The sequence below is a fragment of the Pongo pygmaeus genome, chromosome 15, assembly GCF_028885625.2.
Source record: "Pongo pygmaeus isolate AG05252 chromosome 15, NHGRI_mPonPyg2-v2.0_pri, whole genome shotgun sequence".
Lineage (NCBI taxonomy): Eukaryota > Metazoa > Chordata > Mammalia > Primates > Hominidae > Pongo > Pongo pygmaeus.
Window position 1 is genome coordinate 31,264,921 of NC_072388.2, and position 21,999 is coordinate 31,286,919.

General features: G+C 42.3%; 1 protein-coding gene across 14 annotated transcripts in view; it reads left to right on the forward strand.

The window, feature by feature from the left end:
* Positions 1-2,147: 2,147 nt before the first annotated feature.
* NPAS3 (neuronal PAS domain protein 3) overlaps positions 2,148-21,999 on the forward strand; it is an 871,353-nt gene continuing 851,501 nt past the window's right edge. For 9 of the 14 annotated variants that reach the window (XM_063651529.1, XM_063651527.1, XM_054449072.2 and 6 more), the window contains exon 1: positions 6,252-6,741. Coding sequence is in view for 12 of the 14 variants with exons in the window: in XM_063651527.1 (XP_063507597.1) it covers positions 6,692-6,741 (50 nt within the window). In the remaining 2 variants the exon portion in view is untranslated. Of the gene's footprint in view, positions 2,435-6,251; positions 6,742-21,999 lie in introns of those variants that run through there. The other 5 variants (XM_063651524.1, XM_063651525.1, XM_063651526.1 and 2 more) reach the window with 2 other exon arrangements.

A 21,999-nucleotide genomic window follows, 5' to 3' on the forward strand; every position in this document is an offset into this window, starting at 1 on the left:
CCAGCCCGGCCTCCGCCCCCACGCCCACAGTCCCGGCCCAAAGACCTTGCGTTTGGCCTCTGCACAATAAGTATCCCCGAAATGAATGCCGTTAAGCTAGAAAATGATCTCTTCTCGGGAAGGAGGGAGTCAGGACCTCGGTTAGGTCTTCAACAAACTCGTGGGATCCCTCACACAAGGCACAGATGCTCATTACGATTCTTTTTACGTGCAACACGTGGGGGACGAAGCAGTTTCATATCTCCTGGTATTATCTGCCGTCCAAAGCATTTTCTTTGAAAGGAAAATGGAAACGCAGCTGCGCCGTGGGCCCGGCCAGCGAGAGCTGGGGCTCCCTCCCTCTGTTTCCCAGCGGCTGCCGGGTGCAGGAGGCGCCTCCGGAAACTGACTTGGGTTAGGGGAGTTCAGAGGTTGCCCCAGCAGGCGCGGGACGCCGCCAGGGCGAAGGCTTGCCTTTGTGCGGGTTGGCTGTTTCCCGAGAGTCATCAGGGTGGGAGGGGACGCCCGGGTCTGCGGCAAGGGCAGGCGTCTGGCCCCTACACCGTGTGCGGGGACGCTAGGCTGGGCGGCCTGTGTCACTCTCGGCCTTGGCAACTTCTGGCCAATCCGCCCTGCCCCTCTGGGTCCCGGCGGGCCGGCTGCGCCCTAGGCTCAAAGGGTTAAGCAGGTGCCTCTCCGGGCGAGGCGCTATTGGCCGAGGGCTGGGGCGGCGCGGCCGCGGTCACCACGCTTCGCCGATCCCAACTTGGGTTCCTGCGGAAGGCAAGGCGGCCACTCGTCCCCTGGCTGCGGCTGCGGCTGCGGCTGCGGCTGCGGCTGCGGGGCCCAGGCCTTGGCGCGCAGGGAGTGGGAAGGAGAAAAGGACGAGAAGGGGCAAGCACCAGCCGCGCCAGCAAAGGGGGCGAGGGTGGCGCGCGCAAGATGAGGGGAGCTGGAGCCCTGCATCCCGAAGGAGGCTGCGCCCACCGCCCGCAACTCCACTCCAGGCTCGCGAGCCGGAAGAAAGAGGAGGAAGTGGGACAACGGGGGTCCTGGGCAGGGGGTAGGGGAAACGATCAACTCCCACCGCCCCCACCCACTAGCCGAGTTGGAATGCAAGTCGTCACTTAAAAAGGCTCACCCAAACCCGCAGGCATCCCTCCTCACCCCTTAAAGAAACATTGATGTAATAGTGTGGAGAAGTAACTGAGAGACGTGAGGAAATAAATGCACGTGTTTTCTCTTTTTGTTTCCCTGGTGGTTGGAATTTGCAGAGTGCGTTTCAGTGGTGGCTGCTAATTTATTCGTTTCATCGGTCGAAAGGGGCGTATAGAGGTGGGTCATCGGGGCACAACCGGATCCCTCTAGCCGGACCTCACCTCACAAGTTTGTCCAGGACCAACCCGCCCACCCACCAGCAGCGGGAAGAGCCCATTCTTATAAGGAGAACAAACTCTCCATTGCACAAAAGCGGCTTCTTTTTTTCTCTCCGTCTTTGCACACCATCCCTCCTCGATAAGTATCAAGTTCTCGAGGAGCCCAACTTCAGCTTGGCAGCCCTCGCGCTGCCTGATGTGCATAAGACGGGCAGAGAGGGGTTCCGGCCAGGAAGGGAGGCTCTACGCCCCCATTCCTGCACACGCGGGCTGGCTTCCAGGTTGCTGGAAGCCGCGGGAGGCGCGAGCTTGCCTGGATGGTGGTTATTTCTCTAGAGAAAGGAGAGAGAGAGCGCGCCTGAGTCTTGCACTTTGGGTCGGAAGTGCGCGGCGTGTGTGTGTGTGTGCGTGTGTGTGTGTGTGTGTGGAGGGGGGCGGGAAAGAAACGCACCCTCCGCTGCTGGTCATTCCCTTGCACCGGCCAAGTCCTCGCCAAGCCTCCCGGTGCATCCTTCCTCCGCCACCCCCTCCCCTTCTTCCCTCAGCTGGGCTCGCGCGGCGCAGCCGGAGCAGCCAGTGAGAGCAACATCCTGGAAAGAGGGGGGAGCACCGCCGCCCCCCAAAAGGGAAAAAAGGCCCCACCCTGACACGTTTTGCTGTTTGCAAGTCCCTCGCACGCCCCCCGCACCTCCTCCTCGCGCTTGCGGCCCCCCCCACCCCAGCCCGCTGCGCGCACATCAAAGCGCCTCTCCGCCGCGCACAGTGGCCGCGGCTCACTAATGGGATTGCAGGCTGGTGCCTGGCTCCGCTGCTGCCGCCGCCGCTGCTCGCGCTGCTGCTGCTGCCGCCGCCCGAGCCCGAGCCCGAGCCCCCGCCAGCCCGAGCCCAGAGCCGCCGCGCCCGGGGGCCGAAGCCGCGGCGATGATCCGAATCTTTCCGGATTTCAGCGTGCAGGTGACGGCCGCGGCGGCCGGCGGGGCGGCCGCGGGGGTGCCGGCCGGCGCGGGCATGGGGAGGGCCGGCGCCGCGGCCAACGGCACCCCGCAGAACGTCCAGGGCATCACCTCCTACCAGCAGCGGTGAGTAGTCCCGCCTGGGCTGGGATAGTGCCCCCGCCCCGGGGTGCTGGGGTGGGACTCACTTTGCCTCCTGTTTTGTGTCTTACAACACACATGCACATTGCCAGGGCTCACTTTGCCTGCCCCTCGTTCTACAGATGAGGAAGAAAAACACACTTCACTTTGGTGGATTGAAAAGCACTCCAGTGCGCTGGCGAAGTGAAATCATCCTTTGCCCTTTGCCTGGCCCCAAATCCAGAGCCTCAGCCCCGAGTAGCGGAGGAGTTGCAGCGAAGTCTGAGACGCCGCACAAGGTGCTTTTGCAAAGTTTAGGATCCTCATCCCTTTCCAGTGGAATTTTCTCAATGCCTCAGCGGGATGCGGACCCGCGCAGACGGACAGCTAGGGGGGCAATTGATCACTGGAGGCTGATTGATCATTTGTTTCCAAACAGCATAGGAACGATTTTCACGTGTAGCTGTAGACTTGCAATTCTACATAATAGTGTTATCATGTCACCTGTTACTACAGGGAAATACAGCATGAAATCCGAGTCTCTTCGGCGCTGTTAAGTATTCATCTTAAACGCATTATAATGCAAATGCCTAAGATTCAGGGATACAAGTTAGGAAGCAAATTTTACAAAGTCAGGCTAGGTGGTGAGAAGGAAGTTTTAGAGTATTATTTGTAGTTCTCTTAAACGTATTTATAGATTTTTCTTAAAAATTATGTATTTGACATTGAAATAGTAATTTGATTCAATTAGGAAAGAAAGGGAAAGCAATTTACCACCACCAACAGCTTTAGAACCCTGAAGTTTTTCCTGAAGGACAACTTTTGATGTTCCAAGATTTTACTGAAAATGTAATCCACGAAAATGCGCTGAGAAAAACTAACAATGTACTATGAAAGGTAAACTCCCCATTTGTGGGGCTTGGTTTTATAAAAGATGGAAGAAAAAAGAACACATGAAAGTGTGAAATTAAATATTTGTGTTTCCCAGATTGCACATGATTAAACATCTGAGAGATTTGCCAATGGCATTTAACTTAAAATATACACAATGCATAATTCAAACAACAGTTCCTATTTTTACCTTGTATTTCAAACTTCATTGATTTGAGAACCTTTGATTTGAACCAACAGTATTTAAACTGAAAAGGTTAAGATAATCTATCACTGCCATATTTTGTGCCTTCCAACCAATGGCCCAGTGACCAGAGCAGATTTTGCATAACACACTGTTTTCCAAGTTGATGCCCAGTATTCCAGATATTCTGTAGAAGACTTCATTATATGCTGTGTACTGTCTGAAGTTTTTTTTTTTTTAAAGAGTTTGGAAAATAACTCAAAAAGGGGCTATTCCTTGTCAAAGAGATTTTTGATTTAAATTATTTTAGTCTTGTTTTACTTCAGTGATTACAAGAACCTTTAATACAAAAGATCTGGGACTCTTTCAAACATAAAAGACTAGCAAAGAATTAGATTTTTCCTTTTCATGGTTCAGGTATGTTTTTTTTGGTCACTTATACAACATTTAAATGACAATAGAATCTGGCAGTCACTTTAACTAGGAAGTGCAGGCAATGGTCACAATAGTATGGTCTGTGAAGTAGGGAGTCAAGGGTCAGAAATGTCAGATGGCCTTTGGAAGATTGCAGGGACCTCCGGGAACTTGAGCTAACCTATACCATATAAATTGGGCATAAAGGGGTGGGGGATTAGGAATTTTCTGCCATCAGGTTTGCTCTGAGTGTTGTTATCCTTTACCATAAAGATCACCTCAGAGACAATTTTCCCTCAAGGCAGAAGCACCAGGGGCAGTCCCCTAGTCTGCCACCTCAACACTGAGAGCTGCACTGGTGCTTTCCACTTTCAACTTTGAATTTGGGCCCCTTATGAAGTCTCTGAATCCCACTGCAGTTGTAAAGACTAAGGCTTTTTTTTTTTTTTCTAGCATCTCTAAACTTTAGACTTTGGGGTGTTTTATTCCCTCCTTCGATTTTTACGTTATATTGGCAGAAGAGAAGATGATAGCTGTGAAAAATGTAGCCTTCTTTGATTTTGTTACTAAGACATGATGACACCTGTTACTGTCTTTTAGTTAAAATAGGGGGAGGGGAGCAGAGAGTGAGCCGTGTAGGGCAAGGTCATTGGCAGGTGTTGGAGGTAGGGTCTGAGTCAGGAGTCCCCTGTCCTCTGGCACCTCAACAGGATTGTGGGGTTCTGAAGGACAGACTTAGTTTCCGCTTGGATTTGTTTCCATCTTGATTTGTTTGTTAAGTGAATAGTGACATATCATTTTACCAAAAAATTATTTTTAAGTACTTTTGAGGAGTCCGCCGCGGGAGTGACAGGAGTGGGGGGTTTTTCAAGCAAAGAATGGCCTCTTGGGAGACTACAAGCTTCTCTCAGTTGTCATCTTCGGGCAGAAACCCCCTAGACTGGGTGTCCTGGAGCCAAAACTTTGAACTGGCAACTTTTTCCCTTCTCTGCCAGCCCATGTATATCTTGTCCATAACACTCTCCACTCCAGTTCATTTCTCATTCTCTCCTACCTGTAGAGTGTACTCCAAAGAGAACTTAAACACCATCATGCAGATTAAACACCTCTACCACGAAAAACATTTATGTGTTCCGTTGGAAGTTTCCAACTCCAACTTTACTGGAGTCGTAGAGACCGAATGGAGGACCCCTTTTCAGGTCTTTATTTTTTTCTTAAGTTTAAAGTCAAATGCAGAACCTCACACAGGACTGATGTTTTCCATCAGGCGCTTTCATTCATTCAAAGTGGAAATACTTTGGGAGTCCTTTCTACTTGCCTAGTTGACACATGACTGACCCAAGTCTCTGCGTAAAAAGCTGTCCACACGCTTCTGATTGGTTTAGTGGAGATAACGCTCTGACCAGGGTCTACCCAGGTAACAGGATTCTAGCCCGGGCCCCGCACTGAGTAGCCAGCCTTTCTCTAGGCCTTGCTGAACTGTCAAACCGGGGTGCGGCTGGGCTAGATCCCAGAGGGTGGCAGTCCGGTCCTAAGTCCCGGGACCCAAGTAGGGAGGTGCTTCCGTATGTGAGTTTAAACGCGCGGGGATTCACCTGTGAACCCTGGGGTCTGCACTCCTGTACGTCCGTGACTGATGCAGATGCTCCGGCTTTGGGAACGCTGCTGAGAGCGCCAGAGCCACAAGGTGCTTGTGCTGCTGCTGCACCGCCCACGGGGCTCTTGGGCCCGCCTGCTTGGGCCAGCGCACCCCCCACCCGTATTGGTTTCCGCTGCCCCCAAGGAGTTCCCGGGACTGTGTCCTGCCCCAGCTTGCTCCTGTGGCCTCCCAGTTCCTTTTTGTTTCTTTCTTTCCTCCTGGCTGCAATACTCCAGAGAAGGGAAGTGTTTGAAACTGCAACTGAGTGGCGTTGTTGCGCCGGCAGCCGAGCCTCCCAGCCCCCCAACGAGAGAGAGAGAGAGAGAGATTCAGAGAGAGAGAGAGAGAAGCGGGGGGAGGTGTGTGTCTGCGTACGAGAGAGCGCTCTGGAGCAAAGCAGCTGGAAAATGCCCAGAAATACTTTCACAGCGGTCAAGCTGGAACCCCCCGCGTGTCCTCCCCCTCCCCGCTCCTCCAGGCCTAGACCCCGCGCCCCCCGCCGGGAGGGTGTGCGCCCCACCTGCCACCGGGCGGCTCCGGGTGGTAGAGAGGGGTGACGGGGGGCGGGGGCGGGTGGCGGCGCGGGGGTGAGAACCCGGAGGCGGCGGGGCCCTGGGCCGGGCTGCCCGCGGGACCGCGCGGCCGCCTCCCCCCGCCGCCGCCGCCGCCTCCCCCTCCTCCTCCTTCGCCGCCGCCGCCGGTCGCCTGTCTCCGCGCCGGGCATGCCTCGGGAGCCGGGGCGGCCCGGGCCGCGGGCGCTCTGCGGCGCATGGACGGCGGCGGCGCCGGGCGAGCAGCGGGAGGAGAAGGCGCAGGCGGCGGCGGAAGCGGCGACCCACGGCTGGGAGCACCGGCTGCGCGAGGGGACGGCCGGCCGCCCGCGAGGCTCCGGCCCCACTACTTTTCCGTAGCCTCCCCACCTCAGCAGCACGGCCGCCGCCGCCGCCGCCGCCACGGCCACGGCCACGTCCACGGCCCCGGCCGCCGGCCGCCGCCCGCCGGGCAGCCCAGAGCGCCGCGCACGGCCGCACTCTCCCGCCACCCCACGCACACGCACACCCCCGCCCGCCCACGCCCCCCACCCGGGAGGGGGGAGAGAGGCAAAAAGTAAGAGAGGAAAAAAAATAGCAGGAAGATGGCGCCCACCAAGCCCAGCTTTCAGCAGGATCCTTCCAGGCGAGAACGGTAACACTTTTCTGTTTATTGAACCTGCCGCCGGGCCGCTGCTCCCGCCGCCGCCGCCGCCGCCGCCGCCGCCTCCGCCGCCGAGGGCCCCGCTCCGCCGCCCGCCCGCCTCCTGGGCCGCGAGCCCGCGGGGACCTCGTCTGGGCGCAGCGCTCGCCCGGGGCCCCGCGCATTGTCCCCGCGGCGGCTGCGGCAGCGAGAGGCTCTGGCGGCGGCCGGGCTCTCTTGAGCAGTCGCACCTCCTCGGCTCGGCGAATAGAGTGACTCGCTGACAAAAAAAAAAAAAAAAAAAAAGAAGAAAGAAACAGAAAAGAGAAAAAGAAAAAGAGAAACAGAGATGCAAAGGCGCTGCCGTGTGACGGGAGCAGCAGCGAGGGTGGGGGGCCGGGGATCCCCGGGGCCGCCGCAGGTCCCCTGGCAGCCGCTCTCGAGGAAGGGAATGAGGCTGGGGAGGGGGAGGGAAGGCGGCGAGCAGGGGGAGGAGGCGAGGAGCAGGAGGAGGAGGCCGGGGGCGGGGAGCGCAGAGCTCGCGCCAGGCCCGGAATGTGTCGCGGAGGGGCCGGCCCCGGCTCCGTCTCCGCGCGAGCAGCTAGGCCGGGCCGAGCCCAGAGGAGCGCGGCCGCCGCCTCCCTGCCTCCCGGGCTGCGCCCTCCGCTCGGCAACTTGTGGGTCTCCCGCTCTGCCCTCCGCTCTCATCTTTCCCTCCTCTCCATACCCCTCCCAAAGGAAAAAGAAAAATAAAGAAAACCCTCAAATCCAAATAAGCAAACAAACAGCGAGATCCAAAATGTGTCAGCTGTGAGCATCTATGCCCCGTTAGTTACTGTTTGGGGATCTGTGTTTTAAAAAGTTCCTGGTGAGAATTGCATATCCAGGCAAGGGGCTCAGTCGAGCATGTCTGTTTGAAGTTAGTTAAACTAGTACAGCCACAGGGAAAGGGAGTTTGTGTTCAAAATACCCGTAACTGTCCTACGTGAGTAGCATTGATAGATTTTCAGAGTAACTCAGCACCCCCTCCCCATCACCACCAACGTGGTTTTCCCTCCTGCTGTCCACCCAGCCTACTTTCTTTGGAATCCTATTTACTATTAATTGGCAACGTTAATGACATTAATTGCATATAGCATATTGGTTTGAGCAAAGTGGATATCTCTTTCTGTCTCCGAAGAGGAAAGGCGCAGTAGGAAGTATAAAACGTTACCCATTGATTCATGAGGAAAACAAATACAGTAAGATATATGCACCCCCACCCGCAGCAGGCGCGTTGATTTTCCTCACAGGCTTAAGTGAACTTGAAAAGAAGACAAGGGATGTGCTTAGTTGCAAGATTTAATTATTATAACATAGTTTTATTTTTGATTCAACATAATATTTAACCTATAGCTTACATCAGAAGACGATAAGGAGATATTCAGACATCCATTCATTTAAAAAGCTTCTATTGTACTGTTGCTTATTTCTTTCATACAATAGGGAAGGCAGAATTGTCAGGATTAAGGAAATACTTTTGTTAAGTAGATACATAATTGACTAATTCTGAACTCTAGATGATTCTGTAAACATCATATATCAGAGAGTAAATCATACATAATCCAGTTTTTAAAGATGTTAAATGTGTATAGCATTAACTATTGCTCCCAAACTGTAGAAAATCTGACAACTCATACAGCTAAAATGAGCATTTACTTCTTAAGAAGTATCAGTGTTTCATGAAGAATTCACTTTACTCTTGTAGTAGAAAAAATAATTTCTCAGAGCATTGTGCAAGGATTTTAAAAATTATTTTTTATCTAACATGAAGATGAATACTTTTTGAAATCAGAGGTTTATAATTGGTTTTCTTCCCCCTCCCCTCCCCTCCCCTCCCCTTCCCTTCCCTTCTCCCTCCCTCCCTCCCCTCCTCCCTCCTTCTCCTCCCCTCCTCCCTCCCCCCTCCCTCCCCCCTCCCTCCCTCCCTCCCTTTCTTCCTTCCTTCCTTCCTTCCTTCCTTCCTTCCTTCCTTCTTCCCAGTTCTGTTGTTAATAAATATGTTTACTGGGATGGTCCCAGTAATCTCTCTAGCAGAGGCCTATTCGCGTGCCATTTTAGGAATTTCTCTGAGATAAGAATCTCGGAGATAGAATTAATTTCTAGGGGAAACTTCATAGCCTGTGCATGAGTGCGTTCTTTATCACCTGTCTCCATTTGGCATTCGAAGAAGGTAAATCAAAGTGTGCGATTTGTTATTCTGCTCCACTTGAGAGCTGAACTAAATAACACTTGGTCTGAAATTCTGATTGAAGTTGTACGAGGATATACTGTATTTAATTTAATGCCCTTTAATAGCATCTTCTTGTTCAGCTTGGATGCTGTCATTTTAAAGGTTGGATCTGAGAAGGTTTAACCTGTATGGAGAAGGAGGAGTAGTAACAGCGGGGTGGGAGGCAGGAGCACCTTAGAAGATAAGAAGGAAGGAGTTATAAACTAAGCCTTTCAAAAGGCAACAACCACAAACTTGGTCCCTTATCCAAACAGTTGTTTTATGCCCCAAGGGTTCACTTTGGGTTTTATGCCCCAAGGGTTTTAAATGCTCTTAACACTTTAAGTGTAAACATTACACATGTAAGTTGATTTGGTTTTGTAATGAGAAATGGGAAATCAGATGATTTGTTTAGGAGGGGGCTGTTTTTCATACTTGCTTCAAGTAAGTGAGTAATTCCACCTTTATTTGCACATTGTGCCTAGAACTTGTTGGTTAATAGTAGTATTTCCTTGTAGCAGTTGAACACAAATATGTTTATAAAAGATGACTTTCTGAGGATATGTTTTAAATAGTATCCTCCTATTTATTTAAAAAAATGTTTTCCAAATCATTGATTTCACAGAGGCATTTATGGACAGTCTATTCTTTACTGCTTTTTAAATATATTAGTAAGCTGAAACTTACAGAGAAAAATATATCTTTTGAATTGTCTCATTTATTTATGAAATGTCTAACCTGTGTATAGTAATACAGTACCAAAGTCATTTCCTTATAGTAATGTTTATAATGTGAATTTCAGAAAAATAAGCTCGTTCTTGATAATGTCTTTGGTTACTATTTAGTGCTCCTTACATTTCTCCGAATTATATATACAGAAAGTGTCTCTTTAGAGCCTGAAAGAACAAGTTGAAAACCTTGTGTACATAAACTTGTTTGATTTTCTTTAAACTCCAATAGACTGCAAATTATATAGCACTACCACAAAGTTTTTCTACTATGTGGATGTATAACCGAGAAAATTAGAGAGAAGTGTCAAGCATGTGATTTGCCCATGCTGATTTGCAAAGCATATCCCAATAGCACAAGGCTTTTAGTTTAAAAAGTAAAGGTGGTGGAGACTGTTTTTTGGGGGTATTTCTGTCTACAGTATAAGCTTAAATAGGGGTGATAAATGATTATATGCATTGTCTAACATTTCCTTATATATATAAATAGCTCCACAAGATTGCTTAAATGATAATCGAAAATATGAAATAGGATGGCCTTCATATCACAAGGCCAAGGGTCTACAAATGGAAAAACTGAAATAATGAAATATTTCCAAGGCAACAGACTGTCAACAAGAACTGTAATGCATGGGCATATCATGATCCACCAGAGAGGATATTAGATCATATAGCTCCAGAGCCAGGAGTTATAATGACCTTTATTATGTAAGACCCTCCCACATTACAACATATTTTCAGATTTCCAATTTCTGATTTATGAATTGAAAGGCATATAACTACTCCACATGTGCAATATGCCAATCACTAGATTTGATTCCTTACAGTGAGCAAATGAGCAAACTTCAATTCAACATTATTTGATACTTTTTTTTTTAAAGTTACATGAGGTATTTTCACCTAGTAGTATTATTAGTAAGGTTTTGGTTTCTGTGCCTTTATATAGTCTTAAAAAAGTGATGTGTAATTAATATCTCAGTAATCAATTGGTAAGACTTATACTGTACTTCAAATATAATCCAGAAATTGGAGCAGTTTGATAATTTTAGTCATATGAATTTTGATTTTCCCCTGTAATTCTTCTACCCAATGGCTGCCCCTATACTATAATATAGCTATTTTATGAGAATGCCAGAATACTTATGAACCACCTTACTCCTTTTCCCTGCCCCAGATCCTGGTGTGGGATTCAGTGGTATGTTACAATTGTGTCTGTTTGAAGTGGGACCTGATACTAGGATCCCATGCTCTCTGGTGAGGTTTTCTATGGTTTCTGTAAAGCAACACTTTTGGGAAAGCATTATTTATTTTCTTAAGCTGTAGGTCTTCATATTTGGGGATTTCTTTTTTTTTTTTTTTTTTTTAGACAGAGTCTTGCTCTGTTGCCCAGGCATGCTGGAGTGCAGTGGCATAATCTCAGCTCACTGCAACCTCTGCCTTCAAGTGATTCTTCTGTCTCAGCCTCCCAAATAGCTGGGATTACAGGCACATGCCAATACGCCCAGCTAATTTTTTTTATTTTTAGTAGAGATAGGGGTTTCACCATGTTGGCCAGGCTGGTCTCAAACTCCTGACCTCAGGTGATCTGCCTGCCTCAGCCTCCCAAAGTGCTGGGATTACAGGCATTAGCCACTGTGCCTGGCCTTTATTTGGAGATATTTAAGGAGAATATATTACAAAAGTTTCAAAATCCTTTTAATGCTTTACTAACTTCCTTAAGTGCTTTACTATTAATAATGACCCTAATGTAACCTTAATCTGTTTTTGTTTTTCTACAATTCTAGTAAACCTATGTCTTATGCAGAATGTCACTAAATTTAAAGAAAATTAAGACACATGAAAGCAGAACTAGCTGCTGCCACCTCAATGCTATGTTTACACAGTCACTTTTTCTGCTTATAACATTTAATCATTCTAATTGATTTTTTAAAGTTCTGCATTGTATTTGGGCTACAGTCTAACTTCAGGTGTTTTATAGACATGTCTTTAATTGCTTAGGATGAATAAGGCTGAAACTTAGTAAATAAGTTAGTATGTTAAATTTTAGTTGATTAAATATTATTCTTTAAATTTTAAATGCTATCAAAATTGCACATAATGGAATATGTGAAACTTTAAATATATACATCTATGATTAGTAAGAACTAGAATTTATCAGAAAATCCAATTGTTTGCATTCGATGATGTTAGTATTTTCCCAGTAAATAGTGGCCTTTTTTCCCCCCTCATTGGTCAGTATAATAAACCAACTGTAACTGAATGGTATTTTTACTGCGCTGAGCCTCATTAGTGTGAATAGGATGTTTGCACTATTAAGTTTGATAGAATAGTTAGAAGAATGTGTAGTAATATTAGTAATACTACAATGCATAAACAGGACGTGGCTTAGTAAGAATAAAGTAACTGCTACTGTATCTGAAATGACTAGGGCAGTGACAACATTAAACAGTAGTTGAAGTTTTCTGTATACATTTGTAAAACATAATGTCCTGGTGAATTAATTGGAATACTGTGGTCTTGTATATGAAATCAGGAGAAGCAAGATGAAGATCTTATGTTACTATGGCCCACAGTTCTCCTGGCCCTAGACTGTAATGATTGACTGGTTCTTTCATTTAGCTTCATTTATTGAACCTCTACCATGGACCATGGCGATGCGCGCCAGGTACAGTACTAAATATATACCTTGTAAGAGCAGTTGCTTTGGTTATAGGCTTGCCCTTCTATTGGATATACGAAATATTATAGAGAGCCAGAAGATACCCTTTTCTAAAAGAGTAAGAAGTAATAAATTCATAGAAATATAAGGCTTTATTTTTTCACTTCTGTTAGCTTAGTGTTCTGTGAGGATAATTATTCAACTTGTAAAATATTGTAATTAGTGACTATAAAGTGATTAGAGGCTCCTGGAGGACAGAGAGAGAAAAGATACTATATAAATTGAAGTGAAATTATAGTAAATCTTATGAAAGTTATTTTGATGGGATTTAAAAATAAAAATAGGTTATATATGATGATGATGATTATATAATAATATAAACATTGGACACTGCCGTGTCTCAGTCACTATATTACATGCTTCACAATAATTTTCTCTTTAGTTTCCTCACTGACCTATGAGGGAAGTGCTAATATCCCCATTTATGCATGAGAAAATAGAGGTTTAGCATTCCCAAGGAAGGTGATGGAGTTAGAGACTGAATTCAGGTTTGTCTCTCAGGTGAATTTAGGCAGTACAGTCTTTGTAGAAGTGTACCTTAACACCAGTGTGGAAGGGCCTGCGTTTTCAGACTTTCCAAACTCAGAGATTTCCGAGCCAATATCAGAGAGTTCCAATGGCAGAAAGACCAGTTCACTGTGGGTAGTGAACGATAGCCCTCTGTTTTGGTCCTTCATCAGATGTTTGGAGAAATACAGTGTTTATGAAATTAGAGAAAGAATCAATATTGAAAGCATTGTTACCTCACCCTTTACTATCCCAGTAGTTTTGTGGGCAAGCTCCATAACTATACATACTTTAGGGCAGATTTGTAGCTGAGTGGTGTCAGAAGAATCAGTTTGCCATGTACATCTGCCTCTTTGGTCACAGCATATGAAGTTCTCAAGGCCCTCTTCTGCTCATATAATTCGTGGCTCAGAGTGTGCCACAAGTTTCTCTAAAGATTATAATTGAAGCATTTTTATTTTGTAATAGTTTTGCCACTGGTTGTGTAGAAACTGTCTCATAAGGCTTTCTGAATAACTCATTTTAGTACCTAACTGTATTTCTGGACATTGTCTTTTGAAATTTATAAGGATTTGTACAAGTTGGCCTCCTGCCAAATTATCTGGCATTATAATAATGGCAGTAAGCATTTATATAGCACCGTGTGCTAATAAACAGGTACTCTTCTAAGAGCTTTACATGCATTCACTCATTTAATTAAAAACACGACATGTTAAAATGGGCCACAATAAACACATAAATGGTAAGTTATTTACTCCCCCATCCCCCCACCACACACACACACACACGCACGCACGCACGCACACACACACATGCATGCACACACACAGAGTCATCTTCAAGAAGGGAAAGTTAGCGTTTGGTAACTTGTTTTCCTCTATGCTAGGAACCCTAGGGTTGGTCTGATACATAACAGTTCTTTAACAAAAGCTGTACTTTAGGAAACTTCGTAGCGTGTGATGTGGGTGTTCATTGCAGAATATATGCAAGATTGCAGTAGCAGACAAACATGCCACATTTATCTTTACGTTTTTGGATGTAATATTGTCAACTAAATAGCTTCTTCAAAAATAACAGGTATAATAGAAATTTTGGGCTTAAAAGGACTAGATAAGAAGTGCTTGAGTATTTGTGGTTGCAAGGTAATTTGCTTGTGTATTGGATTCATTTTTTACATTCAGCAAATATCTTGTTTATGAAAGGATAAGTTGCCTTATAAAATGTTGCAAAGGACTTAAAATTTAAAGGGATATTTTACTGAAATGTTGAAGATAAAAAACAAAAGTCAATAGGAAGTATAAGTGAAAAATAGACTACAAAATTTTAAACCGCCATCAGATCATCTTAAAAGAGATTACATCTGATTACAGTATTATATTATCATCAGTATGCTAATGCAGAATTAAAGGGCTGTGAGTTGGGTACCTAGTATAAAACATTAAACTTACAAATCTTAATTGCATATTTTGGAAAGTAGTGTCCCACAGCATTTTAAGACCACTTGATAAACTTATAGGTCATTTCAATAATATTTCATTATATCTGATGAACTAGGGCGTTTTCATTTGTAAGATTTATAAAAATAATTTTCTTATAAAGAAAAATTTAATATTGGATTAAGGGTCATCTGTGTGTGAATATAGCTATAATTAACACTCTCTTCCCTAAATCTCTGAATTTTCCTTTCTGCTAAAGTAACACTGCGGAAAAGGATGCTAGCTCTAAACTTCATTCCGAAGCACTTTAGCTCAGAAAGATGGCAGTATTTCAATGGTGGCAAGTGGAATGATTGAAATTGTTTGCAGAACTTCTCTCTCTGGTCCTAGAAAATGGAGACATTAATGAATATGGATATTTTATTAACTAGTATGTATTGTGCTGATGGAAGGGGCATTTTCCCTTTACAAATATAATTTATTCATCAGAATCCACTTCTAAAAACATATATATTCTATTCATGTACGTGAATTTTTTTAATTATACAAGATTTTTGTATATAGTGTGCACAGCATATATATGTCACGTGATACACATATATATACACTGTTTACAACATAAATTATATATAAAATATATATGAGATATACCATGTTTGTGTATGTCTATCTAAAATGGAAAAATGTTACAAAGATATCTTGAACATTATAAATGTCTTACTTTAGATTGAGTTAAATTTAAATGTATGCAGTGGATTGGTGACTTTTTGTTTTCCTAATGCTGTAAGGCAAAGTAGGCTCATCATTTTTTTTTGCACATTTTTATTGTTCTGTGTAAATGTAATTTGTTAATCCTGTGAAATTTGTCATAGATAAATTTGCTTGGATTATCTTGTCACCACCGTATCTGCATTCTTTTGTTCATTGCTTATTCATAATTTAACAGTCTGGCAGTGAGCCTTTTTGGGATGCTCACAAAAGATATATGACCTCTACCAGCTGCTACTATAACCTGCAGAATGCACAGCAAGACATTAGAAACGTGAGGATTCCTCTACTGATTAAAGTGCTCTTCATTTAAACAGTCTGTTCATAAGAATCTCAGGAATCTCTTGCTACCAGCAGTTTTTATTTTTTTCTTCCTAACCAAATTAGTTTTAACAATTGAATCTTCATTTGCTATGAATTTTTCAGATTATCCAGAGGAAGTTAATTTCTTGAATGCTGTTTCTTCTTTATAAATAAATACTTAAAACATTTATATTTTGGGGATGTCAAAGTTGTCCAAAAATGGTTTTATTGGGCAGCGAAGAATGTAGAGTAGATATATTGCATCTTAATCTTAGAAGAAATGGTTGGTTTAATCCTGTTTGAATCTAAGAACTTTACAGTTTATATTCAAAACACTCCATATTATGTAGTATGTAGCAGACATTAAAAATAAAATGTTACGTGAAGTATAACCCCATCTTTAGGTTTTCATTATTCTGAATTAGTTTAGCATATGAATTTATTCTTTTCTCTCTGTTTGCTTCTCTCTTTCTGTCTCTGGAAATCAGCAGATCAGTTTATGAGCAATGGTTAGTTTTTGCCTCTCTCCTGTGCAGGCATATGATTACGGTTCAAAATAATTCATCGCTAATCCATGCAGTATTGGTTCATCTCCATCACTCTGTTCTGTGATTAGAGCCTCAGGCCTGCTGCCTTGCTTTCTGCCCTGATTTTCTTTAACTGCAACCCTTGTTTTAATATAGTTCTGCAGTCACCACTCTCCTACCAGCCCCTCTCCATTCCTCATATATATCGATTGCAGTAGATTAATATTTATTTGAAGCCATTTTTCCAGACTTTGTGAAAAATGTATTCATTTCTTACTGTGACTCTTCATCTAAAGGGAGCAGGGAGAGGGAAAATGTAGGGCTCAGGTATGCAACTCTTAGAAAATAAAACTATTGTGTTTCCAGTTTTAATTCTTTGCTATGGTCAGTGTATTTTACTTTTTACAGAAATCAGGAACTTTAGTTTCTTTGAAAAAATTTTATACAGGATAAGGCACAATGTTAACAGTTTAACTCTGTGTGTTTGTAACAGTTCTAGAATGGCTTTCTGTATTTTCTAAGTACATGCTACAGCCAATGCAATCACCATAATATGCATTGATCAGCTTGCATTGAATATTTCCAGACAGGGACACTAAGCTATCATTTTCCTTAGCATCAAAATGTGCCAATTTTACCAGAAGGTCATCTAACAGATTTTTAAAAGACTTTGTTTCAGATCTCGGTAGTCCTGTGTTCCTTTTAATAATTACTTTAGTCTCATTGTAGCTGTGTGTTTGAAAGTGTAGGTCAATGAGGATGATTGCATTCAGAATTTCATGATCTGTGTAGTGGAACAAATTGAAAGCAAAGCCTGTATCAATCACTGTGAAGGGAGGGTTAATTGTTACCGCTTCTCAAGCCTCTGGACAGATAAACCAGTAATGAAATACTTATTGCTCTGATATGTGAATGCTAAAGGATGAAACAATGGAAACAGAAGCAGTCTTAAGAGATAACCAAACAAGCAGAGAGAAAAGAATAAACTAGATGAAAGTATGGAACTGTGTACTGCATTAACTCTCTTAAAGTCATATTATTTTTAGTCTCCTACCCATCTTTTACCGGCAGGTTAGGGCAGTATCATATATCAGGTTGATAAAGCCAAATAAGAATATAAATGGAAACCATTTTCTCTGTTAAAAAGAAAAAAGGAAAAAGTCCAGCCCTTTGCTTTATATGAACTCTGTATATTTTATAAAAATAATTTATATTACTAATTATATCACTGTTTAAGGTATTCTTTTTAAAAAAATTAATTATGCTACATGTATTCAATTTTTATATGCATAGATGTCTTACATTCCAGAATGTTTTAAAGGATTGTTGTCTTTGAAGGGATTTTGGAATTTTTGGTTTGTTATACACCAAAGTATAGAGGAAATAGTGTAATACATAAAGAAATAGTAAAATAAGAATTAGTGTGGCAAAGAAATCATGAGATTAAATACATTTAACTATTTCTTCCATATGAACTTAACATTTAAACATCTGTTAGTTACTTATATGTTGAAATATATGCAAAAATATTTAGCCAAATTGAAGTCTTAGGTCCATGACAATCATCTCAACACAGTGGGTAGTTCTGAAAATTAATGAGAATGATAATACTGTAAAGACTGTTCCAGAGTTTGCCCAAATTCATTATCTAAGACTCTTGTTAAGAACATCTCAAAGAATTTTAACCAGGAAAATATATTAATGGTTCAAAAGCATTTTCAAAGCCCTGAATTACAAAAGTATAATGGAATTATATATGCAAGAGTTATAGTTAGCAGCACAGATAACAGAAGCATTATAAAGGCATATTTTTCCATAACCTATACTGCTCTTGCATGTGGTTTCATCCATAGGGTTTAATTTCATACAGTACATATATTATTGCTTTTAGGACGAGAAAGATCAGGATCATTTAAAAAATAAAACATAGGGAAGCTTATAACTATAAAAAGTTAGGTATATCTACATTTCAGCATCCATTTCAGATGTGATACAACTACTAGCAAGGTACAACAGTCTTAACAAAAAGAAATAATCTTCCCACATCTTTATATTTACCTCAGAATGTTAAGAATTTCCTGAGGCCTTAATCTGTGCCGTATTGATGCGGCTGCATAGCAACTGAAACAAATGATTGGGACATAGCCCTTTTTACGATAGTGACACCATCCTCTAGCTAATGTGGTTTTGTATATTTTAAAAGATAGCTGTAATAGTATTGACATAACATTGCTGAATCAGGATTTTTAAACTGCCAGTGAAATACACTAGGACAGAAGTTAGTAGAGAGCTCTGAAAGTCAAGATGCACCAAAGGGTGTCAATCTTTGTGTACAACAATGGGCAGGCAAAAAGCAAGAGTTCCATTGCTCAGTAATAAATGTGTACTTAAGACAGAAGCCCATGGATATCGAGGTTGTCAGGGCAATACATTATGAATTACCACTGGTTACTTGCTGCTTGGGAACTGGTGCAGCAGCATGGGATGGCATAAATCCTGGTCACCAGTGTCAGTCTTCCATTATCTTTGTAGGAAGTTGTATTCTACCTAGGTTCTTTAACCTTTCACAGCCTCAGTTTCTTTATTTGCATATTCAGTTGCTAATACCTACTTCCAGCTGCAAAAATCTATGATTATGTGATTTGAATTATGTGGATATATAATATAAAATAATGAGATGAGGTGCTATAACTGGCAGATTGTTTTTCCAATGTCATTAACATTTACAAATATTCCATATTTATAAAATGATTAAATAAATTTTTTTATGTCAAATATGGTGCTTGTTATACAGATTTCAGTCCATAAAATATAGGATGTTTAAATATTTTTCTTCATGAAAACATCTTTGAAAGGAAACATCTTATTTCAAGGTGTCCAGAGGACTTTGCAATGGAAGCTATAGGATGCCTTAAGTTAAATTTTAAAGTGACATATGATGCCATGACTCAATGTAACACTAAAGAAAAATACTAAAATGTTTGGAGATAAATACATTTGTTTGTTAAATTCAATTGAGACAGTAGAAGAACTCTGGAAATATTGGAAAACTAGATGATATACCATGAAGAAGGAAGTTAACAATGTAATATTTGATGGACAGGCAACTGCTTAAGGGAATAACTAATCTCTGAAGATTTTGTGTGTTCCTAAAACATTTATAGAGGAATAAATTTCTGTGGTGAGATAGTTACCCAAACTACAACAGTTACTTATTTCTTTTTAACCTTGTTTTTAAAAAGCACTTTCTCCTAATTCTTCTCCTTTACTTGTAAAGGTTAACTGATTTGGGGTTTGTAGTGCAGACAGATTTGAAGATTTACAAGTGGATGAGATTTCTTTCATCTAGTAAATTAATGACTTTTAAAATAGAGGTATCACTTATTTATGGTTTCTTGAAAATTCCCAATTAATGATACTTAATAGGTATTGCTTGTATATTTTTGTATGATTAACTTTTTTGCTTAATTTCTATATGTGTGTGTAGATTATACATATATTCTATGTATCATATGTAGATTAAGAGTATTTCATCCCTCTAAGTATGTAGTTATAGCTCTTGTCAGTAATAATTGAATATACCACTGATAAAATATTGTTCCCCAAAGAAATACAGTTCTACAAAAGGTAATTTTCTATTTTTCCATTATGAAGACACTTAGGAAAATGTTTTAAAATGTTATAATGTGTACTAGACTTCCATAACTCCTTTTTCCCCCTCATCACTCATCAAAACTCTGTTTTCCTGAAGCTAATTTTGGCTAGGTATTAGAAGATGATCTGATTAGAACAATTCAGAGTCAGGGGTGAACTTTATTTGAATTTTTAAAAGGAGCCTATCAAAACAAACATGTTTTCAATTAATAGAACATGAAAAACCTTTAGTGTGCCCTTGCTTGTCTCCCATACCACACATATATAGATACATTAGTCAACACTTTGAAGTACCTCCCCTGGAAACAATGTCTCATAGTGACATTGTTTTAGAAAAAAAATTTTAATTTTATCACAACATTGAGTATAAAAATGGGTAAATGTCATGAGTTGGGTTAAATACCTGTGTTGTACATATTTTCATTGCTAACCATATTTTTCTATCTAGTTAAAAGTCACTAACTGTGGTAAAAATCTACCACCAATGAAGAAATTTAGAATTGAGTGATATGTAGTGTCAACCAAAATTGGAAATACCTATGGCTCATGCTTATAATCCCAGCACTGTAATCACAGCCTAGGCAGGAGAATGACTTGAGCCCAGGATTTCGGGACCAGCCTGGGCAACATGGTGAGACCACGTTTCTACAAAAAAATAACATTAGCCAGGCTTAATAGTGCACACCTGTAGTCCCAGCTACCTGGGAGGCTGAGGGAGGAGGATTGCTTGAGCTCAGGAATTTGAGGCTGAAGTGAGCTATGTTCATGCCATTGCACTCCAGCCTGGGCAACAGAGTGATACCCTGTCTCAAAACAAAACAAAACATCAAACAAATAACAATAACAACAAAAAACCCCAAAACAACAACCAAAAAAAAAAAACAGAATTGGAAATATCTACTCAATGCTGAAATAGAATTTAAACTTGGGATTTATAGATGGCTATAGTGTATTTTTGTAGAAAGGCCTCCACAGCAAGTGTTTAGACTTGGGTTGAACCAAACCACGTTAGACTTCACAAGATCTGGACCCTTTCCCCCTCCTGCAACTGTTTTCATTTACTAAGTGTTGTTTCAAGGATAAACACCAAGCTGTATTCTGCTGCTATTCACTTGTAAGCAGCATCTATTTCATACGTGGTCACAAAGACTTTCAGTAGGCCTTGACTGAGTGAGGCATCTTCTGTCCTGTGGTCTATCAGTGTTATAGCAGTCAGTGAATGGGCTTCAGGAAATCCAATAATCTACTGAAACAGCATCTTCATACCATTTTATCAGTTATTCGAGGGCGTCTGTTTTCCCTAAAGATCGATGTCAAGAATTGTGAAGGATCTTAGATTTTACTCTGCTTTCAAGCCATGGCCTGCCACACTTTAATGAATGCTGGGTCGGAGATGAAGGACAGTTTATTACTCACAGCATTAACAATATTAGTGTGTAAGTTAATTATCTGAGCCCCATTTCCCACAGGGTGATAAAAAGAGGGTCAAATGATACCTGTACACACAGTATTGCAGTAGGTTGTGTTACAAGAGGACCCTTGAGTTTAGGGAACCTGAATCTTTTAAAACAGGCAGTAAACATGTCTTCCTTTTACTCTGGAGGAAGACACTGTGTCTTCCAAGACTGTTCTCTGTACAACCTTAATTAGTCCTTAACAAAGGACAGTTAATAGTACTTTGTCTGCAAGATGTGCAGAAATGTGAGAGACATAGAGACTTGTCTCTCAACAATCTGAACCACTAAAATGGAGATTATTATAGAGGGATGAGAGGACCTAGTGGTGGCGTAGTCCTGTAGTTGAGAGCTGCCTTGAGCTTAATGCAACACAAAGTCAACAATTTGGAGAGAAAATGATGAAGGTTCTAAATATGTAATCTTCCCCAAATTTCTTAAGCATTAATCGTGTGATGGAGTACACCAGGTTTGTTTCGGTTTAGCTGATTCAGTAGTGGATGGGTCCTAATGATGTTAATGTATTCCTGTTCTCATGTCTTCTATTTTATCACAGTTGGTGTTTGTCCTTTTTGTAAGCATGCTCGCTTTCTGGTTTGTTCTATTTACCCATAAACTTTACCTTGTTTAAAGTTCACTTTTTCATGTTTACATTAGATCACTTAAATTTCTCCATAACCCAATAAGATAGGTTCTGTAATATTTCTCCTTTGTAGATGAGGTCATAGCTAGTAAAGTTTTGAAATTGGATTTAAGCCTCAGTCTGGATTGATGGGATGACATTCTTTTACCATGTTAGCTACCTTCTGACTCTTGTAAAGTTGTTTTCTAGTTCATTCTTTCTTCTGGGGCCCCTCCATTTCCCCACATAACTGTTGTGCATCACACTGTTTTTCTCTTCCCCATACCCTTCTCCTAATCCC